Source organism: Carassius auratus, unplaced genomic scaffold, assembly GCF_003368295.1.
Source record: "Carassius auratus strain Wakin unplaced genomic scaffold, ASM336829v1 scaf_tig00216072, whole genome shotgun sequence".
NCBI classification, from domain to species: Eukaryota; Metazoa; Chordata; class Actinopteri; order Cypriniformes; family Cyprinidae; genus Carassius; species Carassius auratus.
In genome coordinates, this window is record NW_020528393.1 from 33,505 (window position 1) to 61,337 (window position 27,833).

The 27,833-nt window shown below is 36.3% G+C and overlaps 1 protein-coding gene across 1 annotated transcript in view; it reads left to right on the plus strand.

Annotated features, from left to right (window-relative positions):
• The window catches only part of LOC113097031 (NACHT, LRR and PYD domains-containing protein 12-like), a 52,443-nt gene that overhangs the window by 19,143 nt on the left and 5,467 nt on the right, over positions 1–27,833 (plus strand). The window contains exons 14-15 of the mRNA XM_026262266.1: positions 13,638–13,808; positions 27,494–27,667. Of these exons, the coding sequence (XP_026118051.1) occupies positions 13,638–13,808; positions 27,494–27,667 (345 nt within the window). The remainder of the gene's footprint in view (positions 1–13,637; positions 13,809–27,493; positions 27,668–27,833) is intronic.

The window sequence follows — 27,833 nt, forward strand, 5'->3', positions numbered from 1 at the left end:
CCACTGTAATAATAAAACCTTCATATTTGATCCGGAAGAAGGAGGCGGGAACCGGCAGTTCCTCGTTCCCACTGCCCTCGGCCCCACCCCACTCGTCACACACAGCCAGTGATTTTTTTTTTATGTTTTTATTTCAAAGAATATAACATAAAATATAATTACATATACAAATATACATTAAGACTATAGACATGACACCAGAAAGAAATTTCATTCTGAAATTCACCTCCATCACTGATAAAACAATCAGCCGAGGAGTAGCCCTCAAATTCTTTGAATGAATAAAGCCCATGCAGAACTCTCCTCCTGCCATTCCCCATACGCCCAGGTGGGCAGTCTTTAAATATCTTACTGCACCGCAGGCACTGGGTAAGAGAAAATAACACCCAGAACTCAGGTTGTATTGTGCAGACAGTGCACTCCAGTTCCCAGGTTGTCAAGTTCACAACACCCAATTTACATGAAAGGACAGACAATATTAAAACAATATTAAAATAATTTTGAAGAAAGGCAGAAGAGCCATACAAGCAAACATTTTAAATGTCTTTTTAAATATATAATAGGATGTTGTTAGAAAAAGTGTTATTTGCTTTGTCTGTAAAGTACCCAGGATATTTATTTTATAACCAACATTAGCATCAACTAAATTTAATTAGTTGATGTCAAAATTTAGGTCGGCTTGGCTTGAGAAAGCATAGCTTAAAAGTTTTAAGTTTTTTCAATTTGAAAATTTTATATTTGAGGGCAATACTGTCTATAATAGAAAAACAAAAACAGAACAGAATTTAAGAGGTAACACTTTACAACAAGGTGTCATTGGTAAACACTAGTTAATGTATTAATGAACATGAACTAACATTGAACAATAAATGTGTTACCGTATCTATTAATCTTTGATAATTTTAGTTAATGAAAAAGATTAAAATATGATTTTTTTATTTTTTGCAATGCATGGAAGTATCAATGGCATTACTTATATTAATAAAGTCTTTGTGCTCTATTTTAAGACATCTTTAAAGGTTCATTTTAGGTGAAATAAGACTTTTAAATAAGACCAGCACTTTGAATACTATATCATAAAACATGTCTTAAATGTTTGAAATCACACATTTGTAATGACACTCTCTATGATTAAAAGCCATTTACACAAACTCACATTTTTAAGAAAACAAAAGTAATTAAATGATTTTTGACATACTTCCACTGAATATCAAATCAACCATACCTTACGAACATCCGGAAGTGAATGAACCTGGACATGCGCATTAATGCCAGTCAGTACGGCATGCACGTGTATTTACAGTAAATACATATACGTTACTGCGCATCCGTGCATACGTGACGTACATATGTGATGTCACCGCTCTACATTCTGCAGCGAGGAGTACTTGGATATTTCTTGGGCTTGATAGTGACAGTGCTTCATTAGCTGCTTTTCCACTGTCGAGCCAGTGTGAGCCAGTGCTTTAATCGGGCCATGTGAGGCTAATAGCCTCGGGCCAGTAGCAGCGAGGCCAAAATAGCGCTGCGTTTCCACTGTCTTGCCAGAAGCTCCACAGCGCTTCACTAAAACCCGTTCTTTACACGACTCTCTGGAACAACGTCAGGCAACTTCATCATTTCAGCAACAAAGAGAAGTTATATGAAAACTAATAAGAAATAAGTCACTAGAACAAGTGCGATCACAAAACGAACATGATAAAAGTTGCCGTTTGTTTGCATGCTTTGTTAAATATTTAAACCCCAAAACATATTTTTTTTTTTTACTATAATAAATGATACACTGATCATAATGAATTAATTTATCAGGATTGAAAAAAAGTCACAGAGAAATAAACAAATAAACAGAGAGTCTGTTTTTGTTTATTTGAAGTCACATTAACCTATATGCATCACATATTTGAAAAAATGATAAGTTCTATATTTTTATAAAAGCTCCTGAACAAAAATATTAGGTTATTATTTTTTTTATGACATATATGCAGAGCGGAACTCTGGAGCCGAGATTTATGACGGATTAAAAAAAATTCTAAATAAATACACAATTGTGATACAGAATAAGAGTCTGATTTCTTCAAGTAGTCACATTTACCATGTTTACTATGGTAATGTTAATGCCTAGCTTGCAGTCTTTTGCATCACTTATGAATATTTCTGCCTTGTATGATGATTATAATCCACATCGGATCAAGTTATTTCAAGCACTCGCTGCTGACTTATTTAAAAAAAGTTTTAAGCTTAATAGCTGTCAGTTTTCTGAAATGATCTGTGGCACTGACACACTGCAGATGGGGAGAAAATCCACCTTTGTTCATAACCACTCCTCTAGCCCCAGCTGACCCTCTTTGGCCCAAGGTTTTCGTCGGGGCAAAAAAAACGGGCCATTGGCCCCAAGGAAGCACCGACGAGGCAAGATCAAGCTGGAAGTGACCGTGGAAATGCAACTGGCACTGGCAGACTCTAGCATGCCCGCTTTAACCCAACAGTGGAAATGCAACTACTGGGGCCATGCAGCCTGGGTTCCCTTTCAGTCGGTCACTCTCGTCACCACGCCAGTGACCGACTAAAATGGGATATCGCTTCGATAGACCAATCTACTTCGAGTGTAAACTAAATGAGCCAATGCACATTGGTATGCAAAGAAGGCAGCAGGTGCAATGCATACCAACTTATGGCTTTGGAGCCGAGCGTTAGTATCATTCTGCTCAACTGTGTCTGATGTGAACTACGAGTTCAGCATGCTTTCGGAAGCTTCGTGTTTGTGAGACAGCGCTTCAGCGGCGGTCATTCCTGTGTCTAGTGGATTGCACACTTCAGGCTGCACTACCCATGACGTGTTGTAAGCGGCCAATTCCCCTGTGTTCCTCAGCACTAAAAGAGCATTTCCTAAAGAGCAAATTTCTCTAAAAGAGCTTCATGGGTGTGTCTTTGTAAAGACGATGGATCATCCTTATAAGGAAGTTGTTTCACAAATGCGTTTTTGGGTGCGGTCGTTACCTGGCAATGGGTGATGGTCACGATCGCTGCCTCACGTGTCTGGGCGTCGAGCACCTTCGTGGATGAATCATGTTCTCACTGTGGGAAGATGACCATCTCGGAGCTGCGAACCAGGCTCTGCTACCTTCAGGGGGGCGGAGTCCCATTTCCGCTGCCATGATCTGGGGCTTGTTCTGGTGGCCGACAGACGAGAGCGTACCAGCATTATCCAGTGGGCCTCCTCCCGACCAGATGTCGATCTCAGCATCAGAGGGACAGCTGTCTGGTGAAGTTTTGGCTGCGCTGCCACCCTCCTGCAGAGGTGGGAAGTCCAGGGGCCAAAGAGTAAAAGTCCTGCCAGATTTTTGTTCCACCCATGAACTCACCAGCCGATTTCACCAGAGGAGGAACCAAGTCATTTCTTCCAAGTCACAAACGAGTCTTGAGTCAAATCCCAAGTCCTCAAAGAGTTAAAGTTAATGAGATAATTAAGTGACTATTGATTGTGCATTAGTGATGAACACCTGCTGTTATTGAGAATTACGGAGGATCAGATGTTGATGTTTTATTGGTTAAAATGATGCCAGCATCATGGAGATAAGTGTTTGGTTTAATTGTGCTCTTGACTAGGGCTGGGCGATATATCGAGCGATATGATCATGCGCATCTAATCAGTAAAGCTGCTTCCGTGATCACCGCTAAAATCGCCATCTCATAATTGGAGTGGCATTTAATAGACAGCAGAGGTGGGACTTGCAAGTCACAAGCAAGTCTTCAAGTCATATCCAAGTCCTCAAAGGGTTAAAGTTAATGAGATAATTAAGTGACTAATTAAATGATGATTGTGCATTAGTGATGAACATCTGCTGTTAACAATCAACATCACCGAAGTAAAGAGAAACACAAGAACTACAACTGAATTTAGCCACAGCCTTAAACTGTAAAAAAAAAAACACTATGTCACCATAATTGTGGTCAGGGTTTGCTTTAGGTAGTCTCTTGACCCTTTTACTAATTCAAAGCAATTTGGTTCAAAACTATTTCAATGTTGTTTTTGCAACAAACATGTATGCTTTGCTGAATCCAACCTTGTAGTGACAGATAATCTTATGCTTTTTCTGCTTATAACTCATGATGACTTGGACATCATGAGATAGTCTTCTTTGGATTGTTGACTGACATTCAGCTTTTACCAGAGTTGGGACTTTCAAGTCACAAGCAAGTCTTCAAGTCATATCCCAAGTCCTCAAAGGGTTAAAGTTAATGAGATGATTAAGTGACTAATTAAATGATGATTGTGCATTAATGATGAACACCTGCTGTTGTTGAGAATTACAGAGGATCAGATGTTGATGTTTTATTGGTTAAAGTGATGCAACCATAATGGAGATCAGTGTTTGCTTTAGTGGGGCTCTTGACCCTTGACTGTCATGTTAGATCTCTTTATGTAGCATTGCATGAGGTGCTGTAAAGCAGAGAGAAGAAATTAATCTGTATGTGATAAGTGGTCAAATTACAATCAAAATAACATTAATTAAATTAAGCATAATCAACCCAGTAAAACTACACTATGGGAAAAAAAAAATAAAGTAAGTGAATTTTAAATCTACTAAGTGAATACAAAATGTGAAAAACTTTACTCTGTAGACACACACAGACATCAAGAACCAGCATATGACTCTCAACAGTGGTGACAATCAACAAAATGTTGCATGCTGGGTAAAACCTTAGTAAAATCTCCCGTCACGCACTGCAGTATGAAAAATTGTCACCACTGTTGAGGATCGTGTGATAAGTGTGTTTGTCTAAAAACCTGAACTGATTGTCTCGTTTTGTGTCTTTCAACATTGAAGCATCGTGATTTTTTTTTAGTTTTTTTTTTTATTTCAGTTCAGTAATAGCTGAGTGTCAGTCTACTATCCAAAGATAAACACAATTTCATGATGTTCAGTCATCATGAGTTAGAAGCAGAAAAAGCATAAGATCATCTGTTACTGCAAGGTTCAACTCAGCAATGCAAACATGTTTGTTGTGAAAACAATATTGCAATTGCTTTGAATCAAATTGGTTTGAATTAGTAAAAGTGTCAAGACACTACTTAAAGCAAACCTTGACCACAATTATGGTGACATAGTGTTTTTTTCTTTTCAGTTGAAGGCTGTGGCTAAATTCAGTTGTAGTTCTTGTGTTTCTCTTTACTTCGGTGATGTTGATTGTTAACAGCAGATGTTCATCACTAATGCACAATCATCATTTAATTAGTCACTTAATTATCTCATTAACTTTAACCCTTTGAGGACTTGAATATGACTTGAAGACTTGCTTGTGACTTGAAAGTCCCAACTCTGATAGACAGAGCCGTAGATCGCTGACAAGCCACGCCATATCGCGTTCATATCAAAGGCGATTCATCTGCGATAATGAGCGCGATATGGCGTGGCTTGTCAGCAATCTACGGCTCTGTCTATTAAGTGCAACTCCAATTATAAGCAGGTGATGGAGATTTCAGCGGTGATCACAGAAGCAGCTTTACTGATTAGATGCGCATGATCATATCGCTCGATATATCGCCCAGCCCTACTTGCAAGTCACAAGCAAGTCTTCAAGTCATATCCAAGTCCTCAAAGGGTTAAAGTTAATGAGATAATTAAGTGACTAATTAAATGATGATTGTACATTAGTGATGAACATCTGCTGTTAACAATCAACATCACTGAAGTAAAGAGAAACACAAGAACTACAACTGAATTTAGCCACAGCCTTAAACTGTAAAAAAAAAAAAACACTATGTCACCATAATTGTGGTCAGGGTTTGCTTTAGGTAGTCTCTTGACCCTTTTACTAATTCAAAGAAATTTGGTTCAAAACTATTTCAATGTTGTTTTTGCAACAAACATGTATGCCTTGCTGAATCCAACCTTGTAGTGACAGATAATCTTATGCTTTTTCTGCTTATAACTCATGATGACTTGGACATCATGAGATAGTCTTCTTTGGATTGTTGACTGACATTCAGCTTTTACCAGAGTTGGGACTTTCAAGTCACAAGCAAGTCTTCAAGTCATATCCAAGTCCTCAAAGGGTTAAAGTTAATGAGATGATTAAGTGACTAATTAAATGATGATTGTGCATTAATGATGAACACCTGCTGTTGTTGAGAATTACAGAGGATCAGATGTTGATGTTTTATTGGTTAAAGTGATGCAACCATAATGGAGATCAGTGTTTGCTTTAGTGGGGCTCTTGACCCTTGACTGTCATGTTAGATCTCTTTATGTAGCATTGCATGAGGTGCTGTAAAGCAGAGAGAAGAAATTAATCTGTATGTGATAAGTGGTCAAATTACAATCAAAATAACATTAATTAAATTAAGCATAATCAACCCAGTAAAACTACACTATGGGAAAAAAAAAAATAAAGTAAGTGAATTTTAAATCTACTAAGTGAATACAAAATGTGAAAAACTTTACTCTGTAGACACACACAGACATCAAGAACCAGCATATGACTCTCAACAGTGGTGACAATCAACAAAATGTTGCATGCTGGGTAAAACCTTAGTAAAATCTCCCGTCACGCACTGCAGTATGAAAAATTGTCACCACTGTTGAGGATCGTGTGATAAGTGTGTTTGTCTAAAAACCTGAACTGATTGTCTCGTTTTGTGTCTTTCAACATTGAAGCATCGTGATTTTTTTTTAGTTTTTTTTTTTTATTTCAGTTCAGTAATAGCTGAGTGTCAGTCTACTATCCAAAGATAAACACAATTTCATGATGTTCAGTCATCATGAGTTAGAAGCAGAAAAAGCATAAGATCATCTGTTACTGCAAGGTTCAACTCAGCAATGCAAACATGTTTGTTGCGAAAACAATATTGAAATTGCTTTGAATCAAATTGGTTTGAATTAGTAAAAGTGTCAAGACACTACTTAAAGCAAACCTTGACCACAATTATGGTGACATAGTGTTTTTTTCTTTTTAGTTGAAGGCTGTGGCTAAATTCAGTTGTAGTTCTTGTGTTTCTCTTTACTTCGGTGATGTTGATTGTTAACAGCAGATGTTCATCACTAATGCACAATCATCATTTAATTAGTCACTTAATTATCTCATTAACTTTAACCCTTTGAGGACTTGAATATGACTTGAAGACTTGCTTGTGACTTGAAAGTCCCAACTCTGATAGACAGAGCCGTAGATCGCTGACAAGCCACGCCATATCGCGTTCATTATCGAAGGCGATTCATCTGCGATAATGAACGCGATATGGCGTGGCTTGTCAGCGATCTACGGCTCTGTCTATTAAGTGCCACTCCAATTATAAGCAGGTGATGGAGATTTCAGCGGTGATCACAGAAGCAGCTTTACTGATTAGATGCGCATGATCATATCGCTCGATATATCGCCCAGCCCTACTTCAAGTCATATCCAAGTCCTCAAAGGGTTAAAGTTAATGAGATAATTAAGTGACTAATTAAATGATGATTGTACATTAGTGATGAACTTCTGCTGTTAACAATCAACATCACTGAAGTAAAGAGAAACACGAGAACTACAACTGATAGCCACAGCCTTCAACTGAAAAAAAAAAAAAAAAAACACTATGTAACCATAATTGTGGTCAAGGTTTGCTTTAAGTAGTGTCTTGACACTTTTACTAATTCAAACCAATTTGATTCAAAGCAATTTCAATATTGTTTTCGCAACAAACATGTTTGCATTGCTGAGTTGAACCTTGCAGTAACAGATGATCTTATGCTTTTTCTGCTTCTAACTCATGATGACTGAACATCATGAAATTGTGTTTATCTTTGGATAGTAGACTGACACTCAGCTATTACTGAACTGAAGTAAAAAAAGAAAACAAAAAAAAAATCACAATGCTTCAATGTTGAAAGACACAAAACGAGACAATCAGTTCAGGTTTTTAGACAAACACACTTATCACACGATCCTCAACAGTGGTGACAATTTTTCATACTGCAGTGCGTGACGGGAGATTTACTAAGGTTTTACCCAGCATGCAACATTTTGTTGATTGTCACCACTGTTGAGAGTCATATGCTGGTTCTTGATGTCTGTGTGTGTCTACAGAGTAAAGTTTTTCAAATTTTGTATGCACTTAGTAGATTTAAAATTCACTTACTTTATTTTTTTTTCCCATAGTGTAGTTTTACTGGGTTGATTATGCTTAATTTAAATAGAGCTAATGTTATTTTGATTGTAATTTGACCACTTATCACATACAGATTAATTTCTTCTCTCTGCTTTACAGCACCTCATGCAATGCTACATAAAGAGATCTAACATGACAGTCAAGGGTCAAGAGCCCCACTAAAGCAAACACTGATCTCCATTATGGTTGCATCACTTTAACCAATAAAACATCAACATCTGATCCTCTGTAATTCTCAACAACAGCAGGTGTTCATCATTAATGCACAATCATCATTTAATTAGTCACTTAATCATCTCATTAACTTTAACCCTTTGAGGACTTGGGATATGACTTGAAGACTTGCTTGTGACTTGAAAGTCCCAACTCTGGTAAAAGCTGAATGTCAGTCAACAATCCAAAGAAGACTATCTCATGATGTCCAAGTCATCATGAGTTATAAGCAGAAAAAGCATAAGATTATCTGTCACTACAAGGTTGGATTCAGCAAGGCATACATGTTTGTTGCAAAAACAACATTGAAATAGTTTTGAACCAAATTGCTTTGAATTAGTAAAAGGGTCAAGAGACTACCTAAAGCAAACCCTGACCACAATTATGGTGACATGGTGTTTTTTTTTTACAGTTTAAGGCTGTGGCTAAATTCAGTTGTAGTTCTTGTGTTTCTCTTTACTTCGGTGATGTTGATTGTTAACAGCAGAAGTTCATCACTAATGCACAATCATCATTTAATAGTCACTTAATTATCTCATTAACTTTAACCCTTTGAGGACTTGGATATGACTTGAAGACTTGCTTGTGACTTGCAAGTCCCACCTCTGCTGTCTATTATATGCCACTCCAATTATGAGATGGCGATTTTAGCGGTGATCACGGAAGCAGCTTTACTGATTAGATGCGCATGATCATATCGCTCGATATATCGCCCAGCCCTAATCAAAGTACCACATTTTATTTTAAACCATGGACGCTTTTGGATTTAAATATTTAACAAACCATGAAAACAAATGGCTGCTTTTATCACATTCATTTTGTGATCATGCTAGTTCCAGTGACTTTCTGATTACTTTTCTGATAACTTCTCTTTGTCAGCAAAATGATGGGGTTGCATGAAATTGTTTCAGAGAGGCGTGAAAAGGGCAGGTTTTAGTGAAGAGAGAGGGTGGAAATGCATCATGATTTTTAGCACTGTGCTTCAGATCCAAGGCTATTGGCCCTGCCTGGCTCATTTAAAACAATGGCTTGCACTGGTTCAACAGTGGAAAGGCGGCTATTTATGATTGCTTATGAACTAATGTTGATGAATTATGACAATGTTTACTATGCAATATTTATATGGTAATTGGTTTTAGACAGTAAGTATGCATATTTTATTTTCCTTATCTGAACTTGAATGAGAATTTTCGTCGGTCACGGACGTGGCATCTCCATTCCTTCCTTCAGGGAACTAGGGTTCCCTTTCAGTCGGTCACTCATTCAAGAGATTGATGAATGGGATCTCTCAAAATGAGCCAATGGTACACAGAGTACCTTGGTCTGTGGAATTTGCATCCCAAACTCCACCCCGCTGAGTGGGTATGTAAGGAACAATGAATCAACTGGTGTTGGTGGTACGATGTTCCTGCAGCAGCTCCCGCGTTCCCCTGAGCGCTTCAACACCACTAAAAGAGCTATTTCCATTGAGCTAAAAGAGAACGGGCTGAGTTTGCATCTTTTTAAAAATGTAAATTTGCCAGTGTGCTTCTGGGTGCGGTCAATATATCGCTACTCGTGACGGCCACGATCGCTGTGTCACATGTCTGGGCTTTCAGCACGCTGAGACTGCGTTTGTGGATTGGTCATGTTCTCATTGCGGGGACATGACCATCTCAGCATTAAGATCGAGACTTGATTACCTTAAAAGGTATAGAGTCCCTTCTGCCACACCCCTTTATAGCTCCTCTTCTCATAAGGGGGCTACTTTGGCTGATGGTCAGGGTGATCTGAGGGCCACACCCCCCTCTCAAACGCCGCAGCCAGTTGATTTTCCGGATGAGTTCCCTGTACCCTCTCAGGCTCTTGACATCTCATTCGGGGTGCGGGAGGAAGACCTTATGTCAATCGCTGCATCACATCACTTCAGCTAGAGCCTTGTCACGCCTATGCTTTGAAGTGGAACCTCTTCGTCACTTGGTGTTCTTCACGTCGTGAAGACCCCTGGAGATGCCTGATCAGGTCAGTGATTTCCTTTCTTCAGGAAGGGTTGGAACGACGGCTGTCTCCTTCCACCCTGAATGTCTATGTGGCCGCCATTTCAGCTCACCATGACCCTGTTCAAGGTAAGTCTCTTGGGAAGCATGATCTGTTCATCAGGTTCCTGAGTGGGGCAAGGAGGCTCAATCCCCCTCGCCCTCAGCAAGTTCCCTCTTGGGACCTTGCAGTGGTTCTATCGGCACTGCAAAGGGCTCCCTTCGAACATTTGCTATCAGTAGAGCTAAAGTTTCTATCATTGAAAACTGAAATCCTGACGGCTTTGGCTTCGGTGAAGAGGGTGAGGGACCTGCAGGCATTTTCAGTTGACGAAGCATGCCTGGAAATCAGGCCAGCCAACTCACGTTATCTTGAGATGCCGTCCTGGGTACGTGCCCATAGTTCCCACCACTCCCTTTAGATATCAGGTGGTGGACTTGAAAGTGCTGCCCCTGGAGGAGGGAGACCCAGCACTGGCACTGCTCTGTCCAGTATGTGCGCTTCGCACCTACGTGGACAGAACTCAAGGCCTTAGGACCTCAGACCAGTTCTTTGTTTGTTAAGGCCAGCAGAAGGGAAAGACTGTCTCCAAGGAGATGTTATCCCACTGGATAGTGGATGCGATTGTCTTGGTATATCATGCCCAAGACCTGCCATGCCCCCTAGGGGTGAGAGCTCATTCAACTATGAGTGTAGCTTCCTCCTGGGCGCTGTCGACTGGGCAACACCAAACACATTTGCGAGATTTTATAATCTCCGTGTAGAGCCAATGTACTCCTGGGTACTCCCTGGGTCAGCCCTGTGTGGGACTAGGTGCCTCCATGCATTGGTATTCACCTTCTGGGCAAAACCCACGTGTGTATTTCCACAGTAAGTCTCTTCATAGCATGTGTCTTTCCCTTGGCAAGCCCCTTGCCAGCTCGTCGTTGAAACTTCCACCCTGCGGGCTGGTACCTCAGAGTTCATGTGTATCACCACCTCTCGGTTGATACCTGCCTTTGTAAGTCCTCCTACGAGCAGGCAGCATGCTAGCATACGTCCATTTGGAATATGCTACTCTGTATATTCTGTGTCAGCTTAGGCCCTCACTCGTGCTGACCTCACAACAGGGTGCTATCACTCATACGGATCACTGGAAGACAGCCATGTGGCATTTTGTAAGGGACCCCATTCATCAGTTTCTTTCTGACGCAACGTAGAATGTCACCGACTGAAAGGGAACGTCTAGGTTACGTATGTAATCCTCGTTCCCTGAAGGAGGGAACGGAGACATTACGTCCCCTTGCAACATTGCTGTTCCGCTGATCAGCCGGGTCACTGGGCTCGGCATCTCAGCGAAGACTTGAGTGCGAGTTGCTCACACTGCTCCTTATATACCTACTTCAGGGAACGAGGGTTACATACATAACGTAGACGTTACCATACGTAACCGAGACGTTTTTTGGCCCGATGAAAACCTTGGGCCAAAGCAGGCCAACTGGGGCTAGAGGAGTGGCTATGAACAAAGGTGGAATTTATCTGCATCTGAGTGGATCAGCGCCCAGTTCATTTCATAAAGTTAAAAGATAACACCAGCATCAAAGACTTTTAAAATAAGTTGAACTCAATAAAACTCACTTTCAGAAAGCAGGGAGTGTTTGAAACTTTTGTTTGAGATCCGGTGTGGAAACCCAATACAAGGCAGAAATAGGTATTTATAAGCGATGCAAAAGACTATGAATGCCAGTCATTAACGTTACCAGAAAACATTGTAAATATGTCTGCTTGAAGAAATCAGAGGTCAGCTTCACCATCACAATGGTGCATATATTCAGTTAAAATATCTGTCAGTCTCATCTTGAGACTTTCGCTCCACGTACATCATAAAAAAAAGCTCCCCCTGCTACTCAGGTTGTATTTTGATGGAAAAATTAATAGAATCAGACTAGACTGAATAAGTAGGCTTTTGTGAAATATCGGTTAATACACTTTATTTCTGTGTGAATAATTTGCAGTCCTGATAAATTCTTTCATTATGATCAAAGTATCAAATTTTATTGTAAACTATCGAATCTTTTGGATTTAAATATTTAACAAAACATGAAAACAGACGGCTGCTTTTATCACGTTTATTTTGTGATCGTGCTAGGTCCAGTGACTTTCTGATTACTTTTCTGATAACTTCTCTTTGTCAGTGAAATTATGGGGTTGCATGACATTGTTTCAGAGAGGCGTGAAAAGGGCAAGTTTTAGTGAAGAGAGACGGTGGAAATGCATCATGAATTTGAGCTCTGTGCTTCATATCCGAGGCTATTAGGCCTGCCTGGCTTGCACTGGTTCAACAGTGGAAAGGCGGCTATTTATGATTGCTTATGAACTAATGTTGATGAATTATGACAATGTTTACTATGCAATATTTATATGGTAATTGGTTTTATTTTCCTTATCTGAACTTGAATGAGCAGCCTGCAATTGTGCTGTAAAGAGTGCAGACATTTCAAAATAAGAGACACTGTGTATTTCAGGCTTTTTTCCTGGTCCTTATTTGTATTTTTAACTGAAATTATAAAACAAATATATTGTATTTTATATATTTTTATTTCATATAGTTTATAAGTTTTAGCCAAACCTGATATGATAAAATAAGCAAAACAGAAATAAAAAAGTAATGCATTACAGTTTAACTAAACCCTTTAGATTTTAGTCAACTTAAACTAGACTAAAACTAAAACATTTCAGATGACTAAAATATGATCTATGATTTTTCATTTAAAAAGATTATGACTAAAACTAAATCAGAATTTGCTGTCAATATGAACACTGCGTTGTGGTCACACAACTGTGTTAAAACACCTTATAAAAGCGATTTTTGCATAATAGGTCCCCTTTAATTTACATCTTTTGTTTGACCGATAAGGATGTTTAATGATAAAAATCATGGTGGTGTTTTTTTTCCTTTTTTTGTGTGGAAAAAACATGTTTTGTGGCCAGGCTCATATAAAAAAAAAAAACAAGGAATTAGAAACAGAAACATTACCCAACCCAACTAGCTATATGTTAGCCAGTCATAAGACATGTGCGAGACAAGACACATGTGACATGAGAGCATTAAAGACAAGTGGATTGGAAAATTAGTGGCAAAAAAATTATATTTATTGTAGCATCAGCATTTTGCCTAACTGCGGTAAAGTACTTATCTCTACTCACTTAATAATACAGCTGCACTACAACTACAGCAAATTTAAGAATGTCTATACATTTACAAGCTGTTTATTTTCAGGCTTAGTAACTGTGATCTAACAGAAGAAAGCTGTTCAGCTCTTGCTTCAGTTCTCAGTTCAGACTCCAGCAGTCTGAAGGAACTTGATTTGAGCATTAATAATCTACAGGATTCAGGAGTGATGCTGCTTTCTGATGGACTGAAAGATAAATGTAAACTGGAGAAACTCAGGTGAGCTGATGTTTGTTTCTTCACATTTATTCTTTCACTGCCAGCGCTTTTTTTAAAAAGTTGCCAGTCACCTCCAACAGTTTTTTGAACATTTTATTTTCACAATATTTTAATGGCCATTATACTATTTTGGTGTGAATATCACACAACAGAAGTTCTGCTTTTTAACAAAAAAAAATAATAACATTCTGTTTTTATCAACATTTTAAATCAAAAAGCAAACAGTTTAAACAGAATCATGTTTCTGCCAAATAGTATGCCAATGCTACAGCAAATAGTAAACAATGTTTAATGATCACATTATTTTAGATTTGCGTCATATTCTACTGCTCTTATTTGCTTCTGCATGTTTTGATACAGATGTTGAATACTCTTTGAGAAGATGTTTAATAGTGCCACCTACTGTATAACAGTGAATACATAGAAAGCCAAAAAAATTTCAGTAGCAGGAAAGAGGTGTTAAGAAACTAAGAGGAAGATGCATTTATTGTTCAGTTCATTTCCAGAATAATAGATTAATTAGCATAATGGACTATTTTCATTCCTGTTCTAGACTTTCAGACTGCAGTATCACTGAAGAAGGTTATAAAGCTCTGGCTTCAGCTCTGAGATCAAACCCTTCACACCTGATAGAGCTGGATCTCACAGGAAATGATCCTGGACAATCAGGAGTGAAGGAACTCAATTATTTACTACAGGATCCAAACTGTCATCTAAAGACACTGAGGTGAGATGTGATGAAATAATCAAAAATAAATGAAATGCAAATGAATAAATTACAGAAATATGGTAAAGAACACAGTCTGCTTGTTACACCAAAATCTTTCGCATTTTCAAATTGAATTCGCTTCCTCTTCTCATCTGCAGGTTTTTGGGTCCTGCAGCAGAAAAAGCCTGTCAGTATGTGGCTGGAGTTGTGGATCAACACCCATTACTTCTGAGAGAACTGAATCTGAGAGAACATAAACTAGACTTGAATCAGCTCGCTCCTCTACTGCAGGATAAACATTGTAAACTGAACAAACTGGTGTAAGTTTCACCACTATATGAAGATACATTTTAGTTAGTATTTAACCTGTGTTAAGTAAACCTGTAGAGTGTTTTTATCTATTTATTTGATAATTGAATTACCATATGGTGCTTTTATAATATTTCTATCATCCATTTTCATATATAATTTATGTAATAGTAAAATTAGGGTCTAAAACTGAAAATTAGTTTTCTCTTTATGCAGTCTGAATAATAGCTATATCACAGACAAAGATTGTCGTGTTCTGGCTGAAGCTTTACATTCAAACCCTTCAAATTTGAAAGAGCTGGATTTGACTGGGACCAAGCTCAGAGACTCAGGAATGAAAATCTTCTCGACTCTGTTTGAGAATGAACAATGTAGACTGGAAAAGCTTAAGTAAGTAAATCTAAACATATAACAAATGGACAGTGCTGCAAAACAATGGATTTCTGAAAATCTTATTAGTGAATAAAAGTTGTATGCATAGCTAAGATTTTATTCTCTTTTTTGTTCTCTGTTCTACAGGTTTAATAGTATCTGTATTACAAAAGAAGGTTGTGCTGCTCTGACTGCAGCATTTAATTCAAACCCTTCAAACCTGATAGAGCTGGATCTGAGTGAGACTTCACTAGGAGACCCTGGAGTAGCAGAAATCTCCAAACTACTGGGAAATTCACTATTCACACTAAAGATACTCAGGTATGCATGAAAGGCCTTTAGCTAAGAAATCCCTTAGTTACAAGTTTAAAGGTAACCTTAGTGAAACTTGCAATTAAGAAACATAAGGTCAACTCAAGGAACCTTAAGGCTGTCATTAATTATTATTATATAATTATTTAAGTGCTCCCTTAAGTGTTTCTATAAAGTCACTTAGTATAAACCCTTAAGGAAGGGTGACTGTTAAGACCTTTTTGCAACACTCTTAATGAGATCCTTTGCCTCAGGAGTTTTTTTTCCCCCTCTGGGATACCCTTAAGTCAGAATAGGACTTTTATACCTTGTAATCAAACTCTGACATTATTCAATGAATAGTTAATATATTTGGTTGTTTTTGTCTTCCTCAAGAATGTCAAACTGTAGTATCACTGAAGAAGGTTATGTAGCTCTGGCTTCAGCTCTGAGATCAAACACTTCACACCTGATAGAGCTGGATCTCACAGGAAATGATCCTGGACAATCAGGAGTGAAGCAGCTTCTTGATTCTGTAAAGGGTCCAGAGTGTAAACTAAAACTGAGGTAAGATATGATAAAAAAAATTATCAAATCATTCTTATTATTTATATTATTATTTATGGAAATATTATTTATTACAGTCTGTTGCATTAAAAATAATGAAAAATAATACAAAGTTAGCTGATATTTTTAGTAGTGAATTGAATTTAACTTGTTTTATCTTCTCTTCTGTAGGTTTTTGAGTCCTGATGCAGAAGAAGCCTGTCAGTATGTGAATAGACTTGTGGGTAAAAACCCGTTACTCCTGAGAGAATTGAATCTAAGTGGAAGTAAACTTGAAGACTCAAATTTGAAAAATCTTGCACCTCTACTGCAGGATAAACACTGTAAACTCAACAGACTGAAGTGAGTTTTTTATATCATTATATGCTCTGCAAAGCATCTTATCATTTCTAGAGACTGATCAAATGCTGTTATTGCTGTTATTTAAAGTTTTGAGGGCTTTTAGATGAACCATCATTTAGATGTATATTTGTTATTTTAGTTGTTTATGGCTAGAACAAACTAAAGAATGTTTCCTGTTTTTTTTTCTGTTTTTTTTTCTTTCTCTGCAGACTGAATAATAATAGTATTACTGAAGAAGGTTGTGCTGCTCTGACTTCAGCATTTACTTTAAATCCTTCAAACCTGACAAAGCTGGATCTGAGTGAAAATAAACTACAGAACTCAGGAATAGAAAATATCTGTAAACTGTTGAGAAAACCACAATGCAGATTGCAGAAACTCAAGTGTGTATTTTTATTTTCTGAATGTTAATACACATTTGTTAATGTTCCTTTAACCAGAATAATTGAAAATGAAATCAGTGGCTTAAATTTCAGTTTCACTACTTTGTACAGTTTATTTTTTCACACATCACTTATTTTAAATATCGTAATAAAATACTTAACTGAATTATTTACATGTGGTTTAGTTAATGTTGATTTCAGTAGTTTGTTATAATGCATGTTAAATCCGCTACTATCTTTGTCCAAACAAACAATAAACAGCTTATTTTTGTTTAACAGACTCTCAGACTGCAGTATCACAGAAGAAGGTTATAAAGCTCTGGCTTCAGCTCTGAGATCAAACCCTTCACACCTGATAGAGCTGGATCTCAGAGGAAATGACCCTGGACAATCAGGAGTGAAGCAGCTTCTTGATGTACCACAAAAAACAGACTGTAAACTAATACTGAAGTGAGTGTCTTAAAATTATTAAGTTCACTAATTTGGATGGACACTATGAATCAAATTCTCTTTATGCTCAAGGGGTCCTGGACCCCATCAACACCCACCCCCCCTCAATTCAAACATTGGTTAAAGCGCCACTTAGCTGTTAAAGGCAGCAAATACTTATAATGTTGTCACTGTGGGGAAGGCAGTATTGAAAGTATTATTCTGGTTGAGTACCATCTTTACGTACATTAGCTGGACTCTTTAAAGAGGAATCAAGCTACAAAAGGCATACAATTTTAAGATTATGTGATATAAATTGATATTTATTAAATTTTATTTAATCTATTTTGTTTAGATTTTTGAAAAGTCCTGCAGCAGAGCAAGCGTGTGATTATCTCACTGAAGTTCTGGGTAAAAGTCCATTATTACTGAAAGAACTGGATCTGAGTGAAGATAAATTAGGAGATCTGGATGGAGAGAAGCTCTCTGCTCTTTTGATGGACTCTCATTGCAAACTGGAGACAATGAAGTGAGTCAACATTATTTTATACATTATAGCTAATGTTTGTTTATTTATTATTAAATACTGTCTGTCATGTGTGATCCAATATAAAGAGATATTGGTCTGATGTATGTTGAAAAGGTGCAGAATAATAAAAAAAAAATTTTTTTTTTTGTTAAGGCTGAACAATTGTAGGCTGACAGAGAAAAGCTGTTCAGTTCTAGCTACTGTTCTCTCCTCCAAAACCATCCTGAAAGAGATGAACCTGAACAACAGTCGTCTGCTGAACTCAGGAGTCAAAGAGATCTGTGAGGGACTGAAGAATCCTGTGTGTGAGCTGAAGATACTTCAGTGAGTACATTTCACCAAGAGCTACACTCAACACAAAAATCCCATATCACATACTATATATATATATATATATATATATATATATATATATATATATATATATTATTTTTTTTTTTTTTTTTTTTTTGAAGACTCTGTAAGTGTGATCTAACAGAGGAAAGCTGTTCAGCTCTTGCTTCAGTTCTCCGTTCAGACTCCAGCAGTCTGAAGGATCTTGATCTGAGTAATAATAATCTGCAAGATTTAAGAGTGAAGCTGCTCTCTGATGGACTGAAAGAAAACTGTAAACTAGAGAAACTCAAGTAAGTTGATTTCTAACACATTAAAGGTGTCTGGATATTTTGTTTGTGCTCATATTCATATTTTTTTACATTAATTTGTACAAGGAACAAAATTCACTAGCTTTTCTTTTTAGCAGTTATTATTAGTCAAGTCATTTCTAGAATAACTGTTAAATCAGCTCAATGTAACATTTTAATTTCCTTTCTAGACTCTCTAACTGCAGTATCACTGAAGAAGGTTATAAAGCTCTGGCTTCAGCTCTGAGATCAAAACCTTCACACCTGATAGAGCTGGATCTCACAGGAAATGATCCTGGACAATCAGGAGTGAAGGAGCTCACTGATTTACTACAGGAACCAAACTGTAAACTAATACTGAGGTGAGATGTGTTGAAATACTTAAAATGTATGCAGTTCATTTAATTATATAAATATTATTTCAGAAATACAATATGTTGCTGCATGAAAGTTAAAGTGTTGTTATAATAAACTATAGGGGATTTAAGCATTTTTTTTTTTGATTGTCGTTGTACCTTAAAAGGTGAGAGCTGAACTGAATCCTGCTTCATTTTCTCTTCTGCAGGTTTCTGAGTTCTGAAGCAGAAGAAGCCTGTCAGTATGTGAGAAGAGTTGTGAATAAAAACCCATTACTTGTGAGAGAACTGAATCTGAGTAAACATAAACTGGACAGCACACATAAAGTGATTCAGCTCGCTGCTCTACTGGAGGATAAACATTGTAAACTGAACATCATTCAGTGAGTATATATGTGATTTTCATTTTTGTGCAGTTATGTGTCTTTATAAAATATTTTTCAAATGTAATATTCGTTTTGTGTTTCATTTTCATAAACTGTTGATGATTAATTCTTTTAATATATGTATTCATTTAACAGACACTTTTATCCAGAGCAAACTAGTCTCATACATGAAACTTCTGTAAATATAAGAGTAAATTTAGACCAATAATTCTGGCGTTCAGAATAATTCATCTACAATAAAAAAGAAAGTGGTTCATGCAGCTGATTTCATTTTTGTTAATGAATGAAATTTCTGAAATTTAACTTACTGGTTAACTAATTCATTTTGTTATTCTATTAAATTCCTGATCACCGTTTCAGGTGGAGTGAACTATAAAGTTTCAGTTTACTTGTTGTAGCCTAAGCAGTCACTCACCTTGCTCTAGCATCAGTTGTTTTGGCATCTGTCCACTTCCTCAACACCACCAACATAATACAAGTATATTGCAATCCACCCTTATCTTCTAAGCACTAGTAGTCCTGAGCGTATATCAGAGCTTGAGTTGAAGCCACTTTCTAGAGTCACAATACTTAGTGTTTGATACTAAAATAATGTTATCAAAATGCAACGTCATCGGTTCACCAGAAGAAAAAATAATGTTTGGAAATTTTAAACACTATTTACATGTGGTTGGAAGCAGAGAAATACACTTTCATGAATCCAATTTACTTTTATGACCAATTTATTATTTACAAATAAAATTAATTCTGCTTCTGTTTCATGAATGAGGCTCAATGTTATCAGCAACAATCAAAGATGCCATTGCTGAAAAGTAGGTCTTAAGATAAATTGAATAATAATTTCCTTTTTTTTTGGTTTTCTTTCTCTGCAGGATGAATAAAAACAGTATTACTGAAGAAGGTTGTGCTGCTTTGACTTCAGCATTTAATTCAAATCCTTCAAACCTGACAGAGCTGGATCTGAGTGGAAATAGACTAGGAAACAAAGGAATACAGAATATTTGTTTGCTTTTGGAAAATCCACAATGCAAATTGGAGAAACTGAAGTGAGTATTTTCTATTATCCTTTTTTATAGGTGTTTGTGTATTTAAACAATCTGTAAAGCATGAAATCCATGCCAAAGGGAGTTAATCTATCCAGTAGAATATGCCTGCTTGATTAATTGCATCATTACATGGACAAAGGCAAAGGAGTTTAAAATTGTAGATTTTTTTGTAATCACTTTTTGAGAGTAACTCAGTGGGAGCAATATTGAGTACAAATGTTTTTTTAATGCATTGATCAGTTTTGTTAGCTCTTCATGTACTCTAGGGGTTGTGCTTCTATATCTGCAACAATATTTAAAGAGCACTTGTAGCTTTTCTGAGATACATGTGTGAGTATATATTAGAGGTTGAACAACTTCTGATTTTTTTTTAAGTCGACTTTTATGTGAAGAAAGTCGAGTCAAAATCGTTTGTCATTAATGAAAAAATAAGTTTGGAGCTGTAACAAACCCCCTGTGCACAGCTATGGCAAATGACACAGTGCTGCCCACATGGCTATTGCTCCTATAACAGCCCATTTTCATCAGTTCTTTTGCCTTTGGTTCGCTTTATTTCACACAGATTATATCTCACAGTAAAGATTACATTTATATGAATGCATTAGTGAGAGCGATTGCATGTGTGAATTATTTCTACATGGCAGCATCTCTCTAGTAGTAGTGAAATTGTGGAATTTAGTTAAGAAATATATGCTTGAACTTTTATGTTTCAATGCTATTTTATTGAGAAATCAAAGAACAGCTTTGACAGTACATTTCTGCGCTGAATGATTCTGTGCATGAGTGATCTGCGTGTGACATACGAGCTGCTGTCTATAGCCTTCGAGTGTGCATTACAGTGAAGCAGCACATTAGATTAGAACAGCGATTTTTTTTTAGTTAAATTTGAGTATTTTTAACAATGTTTTTCAGTAGTACTGCCATAACTTCTGCTGTGTTCTCAACATCTTTTCTAATGGCTTCTTCTAAAATGGGTGTAAAAAGACGTATAAAATGATTGACACTCTGAAATGTCTCGCACAAGTCATGCTTGTGAATGTGGCTCAAGGTTGATAAGCTTCTTCCTGAGAGTCACTGTCAGACTTGTGCTCGGACTGATATGGCAAAACTGATACCATAGAAAGTTAATACTTTGTAAATGAACATAAAAGGGGCCCTTTAATATACTTTTTTAAATACATTTTTGATTAACTGAAACACTACTACTAGTGAAATGGTATTTTCAATTTATTTTTATTTTTTTAACTACTTATTGTAATCTTTAAATATTGTGTTCAATATTTGAAAATTCAAATTAAACAAGTCTTACTTTAGAATCATTAATAATATTATAATTTTATTACCATTTTATATTGGTATTTATTGTATACTTACCTTTGATATATTTTAATTTTAAGTTATTCTATTCAATTTTATTAAGGTAATTATTCTTTAATTTTACTTGATGCTTATTTTAATTCAGGGAACGAAATGGTTCTAAAAATAAGCAGATGTTATAATGGCATTTATTTTTTTCAGTTTTGCAAATATCAAAATGAAGGCACAAATGCACTTTTTGGAAGTTTTTGTGACAATATATTTTTCTATTTAGGTTTAGATTTTTTTAAAGCAACATTTTGCTTTATGGATTTGTATTTTATTTGGAGTAGAACATGCTGTTCTTAATATTAATCTCTTTTTTTTCCATTTACAGACTTTCAGACTGCGGTATCAATGGGGAAAATTACAAAACCTTGATTTCAGTTCTGAGATCAAGCCCTTCACGCTTGACAAAGCTGGATCTCACCGGAAACTATCCTGGAATATTAGGACTACAGTGGCTCTTTAAATTACTAGGGGGTGCAATGAGTAATTCAATAACAATCAGGTAATAAAAGCATTGAATTACTTCAAGAGACAGAATCCCACATAGCAACATTGTTTTGGCCCAGATCCGGCCCACATCTGGCACCCATGGAAAAAGGATCTGGCCCACATGCAGCGTGGACTGATGGCACTTGGGTGGACCGCTCCTGTTTGCCAGATTTGAGCCACAAGCAGGCCATAGCAATGCCACATGTCAGCCAAGAGTAAAGAAATTAACCAGAACTGGACCTTATCTGAGCCACAAAATCTGTGTATATATTAAATATGAAGTCATTTCAGCCTTAATAAGCCTGTTAACAAGCAGAATTACTGAAGGAAAGAAGAAAACAGAAAAAGAGATGAGCAGAAACACAATAATTACAACTGACTTCAGCCACAACCTTAGATGAAATCAATTGAAGATAAAAGAATACATTAAATATCTGGATATCTCACCAGAGGAGGATTAAACAACTCAACAAACAGCTTTAACAACTTCACTTATTACTAACCAGACTAACTTTATTTCTGTTATACATCTACAAAAGTTTTTATTGAGAATTAACAGAGGTTTAACTCTAATATGTGTCACCATAACAGTGATTAGTGTTTCCATTAGTTGCACTCTTAACTCTTATTCTTTCATTTGTCTTTTTTGGCTGCTGTGATGGTGTGTTTGTTAAACACATTTGCGGCATCAAAGAAAGCTAAAACTTATTTAGGTCAAGTGATGGTGGTTATCTGTTGATGTTTTTATTATCATCATGAAACAGGCTGATTTGCTTTTTTTAATCTAACAGTTGTTTCATTAATATATTCACATCACAAATCATGTGTTTCTGCAGCATGAGAACCAGCAATTTTACAACAATCAGTTAGAAGGTTTTAACGAACATGAAAAACTCAATTTATGATGACACACACATACATCAACAGTAAGAACATGAATCTCAACAATGGTGACAATCAAATGTGCCTTGCTGCAATGTATGCTGGGTACTAGCATAGTACAAAACTCCCAGCATGCATTGCAACATGAATAAATTATGCAGCTGAATTGTCCTATTATTTCATTTAATTCTTAATATTTTCTTATATTATTTGCTGTTGTTTAGTTGTGACTTAGTAGCTTTTCAGTTCTGAATTTATCAGTTTCTCTAAATATTTATCTCTAAATATTTCTGATTGTCACCATTATCGAGATTCATGTGCTGATTGTTTATATATGTGTGTGGCAGCGAAGTTTGATTTTTTTTTTTTAAGCTCATGTTTGTTAAAAGATTTTAATGGATTGTTATAATACTGCTGGATCTCATACGGCAGAAACACAAGGTTTGTAATATGAATGTATCATTGGAAAAACATAACTGTTAGATTAAAAGAAAAAAACATCAGTGAACCAGTGTACTTCATGATGATTATAAAACCATCAACAGATAACAGCCATCACTTGATATCATGTCACTCTAGCTTTCTTTGAAGCTGCAAATGTGTTTAACAAACACACTGTCACAGCAGCCAAAAAAAGACAAAATATATAATAAGAGTTAAGTGCCCAGCTAATGAAAACACTAATCACTGTTATGGTGAAACACATTAGAGTTAAACCTCTGTTTATTCTCAATAAAATCTTTTGTGGATGTCTAACAGAAATAAAGTCAGTCTGGTTAGTATTAAGTGTAGCTGGTAAAGCTGTTTGTTGAGTTGTTTAATTCTCCTCTGGTGAGATCTTGAGTGATTTAGTGTCTTCTTTTATCTTCAATTGATTTCATCTAAGGTTGTGGCTGAAGTCAGTTGTAGTTCTTGTGTTTCTGCTCTTCTCTTTTTCTGTTCTCTTTTTTCCTTCAATGTTTCTGCTTGTTAACAGGCTTATTAAGGCTGAAATTACTTCATGTTTAATATACACAGATTTTGTGGCTCAGATAAGGTCAATTTCTGGTTAATTTCTTTACTCTTGGCTGACATGTGGCATTGCTATGGCCTGCTTGTGGCTCAAATCTGGGAAACAGGAGCGGTCCACCCAAGTGCCATCAGTCCACGCTGCATGTGGGCCAGATCATCTTTCCACAGGTGCCATATGTGGGCCGGATCTGGGCCGAAACAATGTTGCTATGTGGGAAATGTAGTCAGCTGTTTGAAACATATTAAAGGGGGCATATTAGTTGATGTGATGAGTTGCTACAGTCACAAACTTGAATTTCATGAGACTGACAAATTTTGTGACACAAACAATCATTACAGTTTTGATAGATAATTAATTAAATAATTCATTAATTTATTCCCTAATTATGTATTTTCTCAGTAAAACTAAATGGAATTATAACAATTGACTTAAATATTACACTGGACCCATGATGAGGATGGGACATGCAAAAGGTACAAATTATAACAGTTATCTAATCTAAACTTCTCTTCTAATTTCTGTAGCTTTTTGAGTCCTGCTGCAGAGGAAGCATATGAGTATCTCTTCAATGTTCTGGGTACAAATCCTTTACTGCTCAAAGAACTGAATCTGAGCACAATTAAACTTGGAGACCTTGACTGGGAGAAACTCGCTGCACTTCTGCCAGACTCTCATTGCATAGTGGAGAAAATAAAGTAAGGGATTACGATTTTAGACAATACACATTTTCTAATCTATTAAGTGTGTCTCTGCAAACTTCTGTGATTTAAGGAAGTTATGGTAACTAGTGTTGGGCGATATGGTAATTTTTCAAATCATCATATCATGAGCCCGTGAGATCGACGATACACAATATTATTGTGCATGTGTGGAGCAAGAGAGAGACTCTTTGTTCTTGTCATAGTATAACTATTTGGTGTTTTAACCTGCGCAGGTGCGTGAGAGAGAGCCTATGGAATCACCAATAATAGAAAAAATATACTTTGAAACATACTGATAAACTAATGTTAATTATAAAAATACTGTTTTTAAAACAGCTAGTTCATATCGTCGGACACAACTGTCATACCACACGTCCTGTGACAAATGTACCGCATCTGCGCACAAATTCAGTTTCGAGCATCCAGTAATATAATCACACATGTCTTGTGGAGCTTTCGGAGAATACTTTCATTTGTCATTTTAACTGTTTGGAAACAGAGCGTAAATGTGTCCTTCAAACATTTATTATCCTGTTGCGCCCTCTATTCACTTGATAGGTCTGACGTCACGTAGTCCTGCTTCCATGTCCAAACGCTCTTTCAGATACCATGAGAAAACTAAAAATGGTGCTAATAAAAACTCACAATGTGATATAATACTACAGAGAAAGTTATTATCTTAACCTTTTACTCCATTCCAATGTCCCAGATAGCCAGACAATGAATGTGAAACCCCTAGTATATATGACTATCTGATAATAACAAATAATGCTGTTTTTGTGTTCAGGCTGAATAATTGTGAGCTGACAGAGAAAAGCTGTTCAGTTCTAGCTACTGTTCTCTCCTCCAAACCCAACCTGAAAGAGATGGACTTGAACAACAGTCATCTGCTGGACTCAGGATTCAAAGTGATCTGTGAGGGACTGAAGAAATCTAAGCTTGAAATACTAAAGTGGGTACATTCACACATCATGGAAACACAAACCATTACTTTAATGGCAGGAATATAATAATGTAGTACTGTATGATTTAGTTATTTGGACAAATTTGATCAGCACACACACACACACACACACACACACACATATATATATATATATATATATATATATATATATATATAGTTTATTATTTCTTAACATTTTCTGTAGACTCTCAAACTGCAGTATCAATGAAGAAGGTTATAAAGCTCTGGCTTCAGCTCTGAGATCAAATCGTTCTCACCTGAAAGAGCTGGATCTCACAGGAAATGATCCTGGACAATCAGGAGTGAAGGAGCTTGTAAATGTACTGCAGGGTTATTTGTGTAAACTGAGGTGAGTATTCTTAAAATACATTGTAGCAGTTAGAAAATGAAACCATTATAAAAAAAAATACAAATCTATTAAAGCTTTGATATGACTAAAGGGCCTTTTACCAGCTTGGGGAAAAATACTGATTGACTGGAAGCGATGTTAGTGTTTAATCGATTAACTAACCTTAAAAAAAATGATGGCATTGGCTAATTGTACATGGGATTGTTTGGCTTTTAGAAATTCTACTTCAGTTACAGTAGTGTTAAAAAATAAACAATACAAATATGATGGTGGTTATTTGGAGCTGATGAAGTTTAATTTCACATCAGATCTTGCAGCTTCTCTACACTCTTAAAAATAAAGGTGCTTCACGATGCCACCTTTTTTGTCTAAATGGTGCCATAAAGAACCTTTAACATCTTAAGAGTCTTTGTGTTTCACAAAAAGGTTGTTTGTGGCAAAAGAAGGTTCTTCAGATTATAAAAAAGGTTAGAAAGGGGGGTTCTTTAAAGAACCTTTGACTGAATGGTTCTTGGTGGAACCAAAAATGGTTCTTCTATGGCATCGTTGTGAAGAACCCTTTAAGCAACTTTATTTTTAAGAGAGTATTTCTTTCGCTGCACATACAGAAAAATGTACTATTGCAAGTTAAGCAATGGTATATTATTCTTGCGTCTTTGTTTTTCATTATTCTGCAATAATTTAGAGCCTGTATCACTATCCAGTCATAGGCTTTGTTTGACACTATATTGATCTGAACTTGCCAAAAAAAGAATACATAAATATTAAAAAAATTATGAAAACCTGAAATCATGGACAAGCACAAGTTTAGAGAAGTTTTATCATGTGATTTTCCATGTTTATGGAAAATTAAACTAGTTCTAAAATATAAATATCTTATTGCATGTAATGTTACTGTTATTCATCCTATGTTTCCAGGTTTTTACAAAATCCTGCAGCAGATGAAGCCTGTCAGTATATGACTAGAGTTCTCAATATAAAAGACCCATTAACCCTGAGTGAGCTGAATCTGAGTGAACGTAAACTAGAACTAAAGAATGTAGAGCAGCTTGCTGCCCTGATGCAGGATAAACACTGTAGACTCAACAAACTTCAGTAAGTATTATTTCCATTCATTGTACATTTACAATATCTTAAATCAGATGAAGTGTAATCACTGAATGTTGGCATCAAGTACCTCGTGTTGGTAAATTCTCCTCCTGTTCATCATTGTAGGCTGTGTGACTGTGGTCTAACAGAGGAAAGCTGCTTAGTTCTCGCTACAATCCTGAGAGCAAACTCCTGTCTGAAAGAACTTGACATGAGCAACAATAATCTGCAGGATTCAGGAGTGAAGAAACTCCAGAACGGATTAGAAAATAAAAACTGCACACTCAAAAAACTCAGGTGAGTAAAATGAAAATTTGATTTTAATAATTTATTTATTTATTTCAATAAAAGTAAAGTCAAAATCTTATTGTAGCGAACAAAAGAAAGAGATGTTTCTTTTTTGATAGAAAGACTAAATAAAATCCATATGATTTTTTTTTTCAATATAAAACAATTTAGCTATTAATTATAATAATATTTTTCCTGTAGACTCTCAAACTGCAGTATCACAGAAGAAGGTTATAAAGCTCTGGCTTCAGCTCTGAGATCAAACCCTTCACACCTGATAGAGCTGGATCTCAGAGGAAATGATCCTGGACAATCAGGAGTGAAGCAGCTCAGTGATTTACTACAGGATCCAAACTGTCAACTGAAGACACTGAGGTGAGATATGATGAAATGAACAATATACAAACTGCTTGTTTTTTTTTTATATTATTTTTTATATACAATATATTAAAGACGAAACAACGATTACTGGTAGTTTAAGCAGTATTTTACATAACGTCACAAAATATGAGTACTGAATTGAATCCTGCTTCAAATTCTG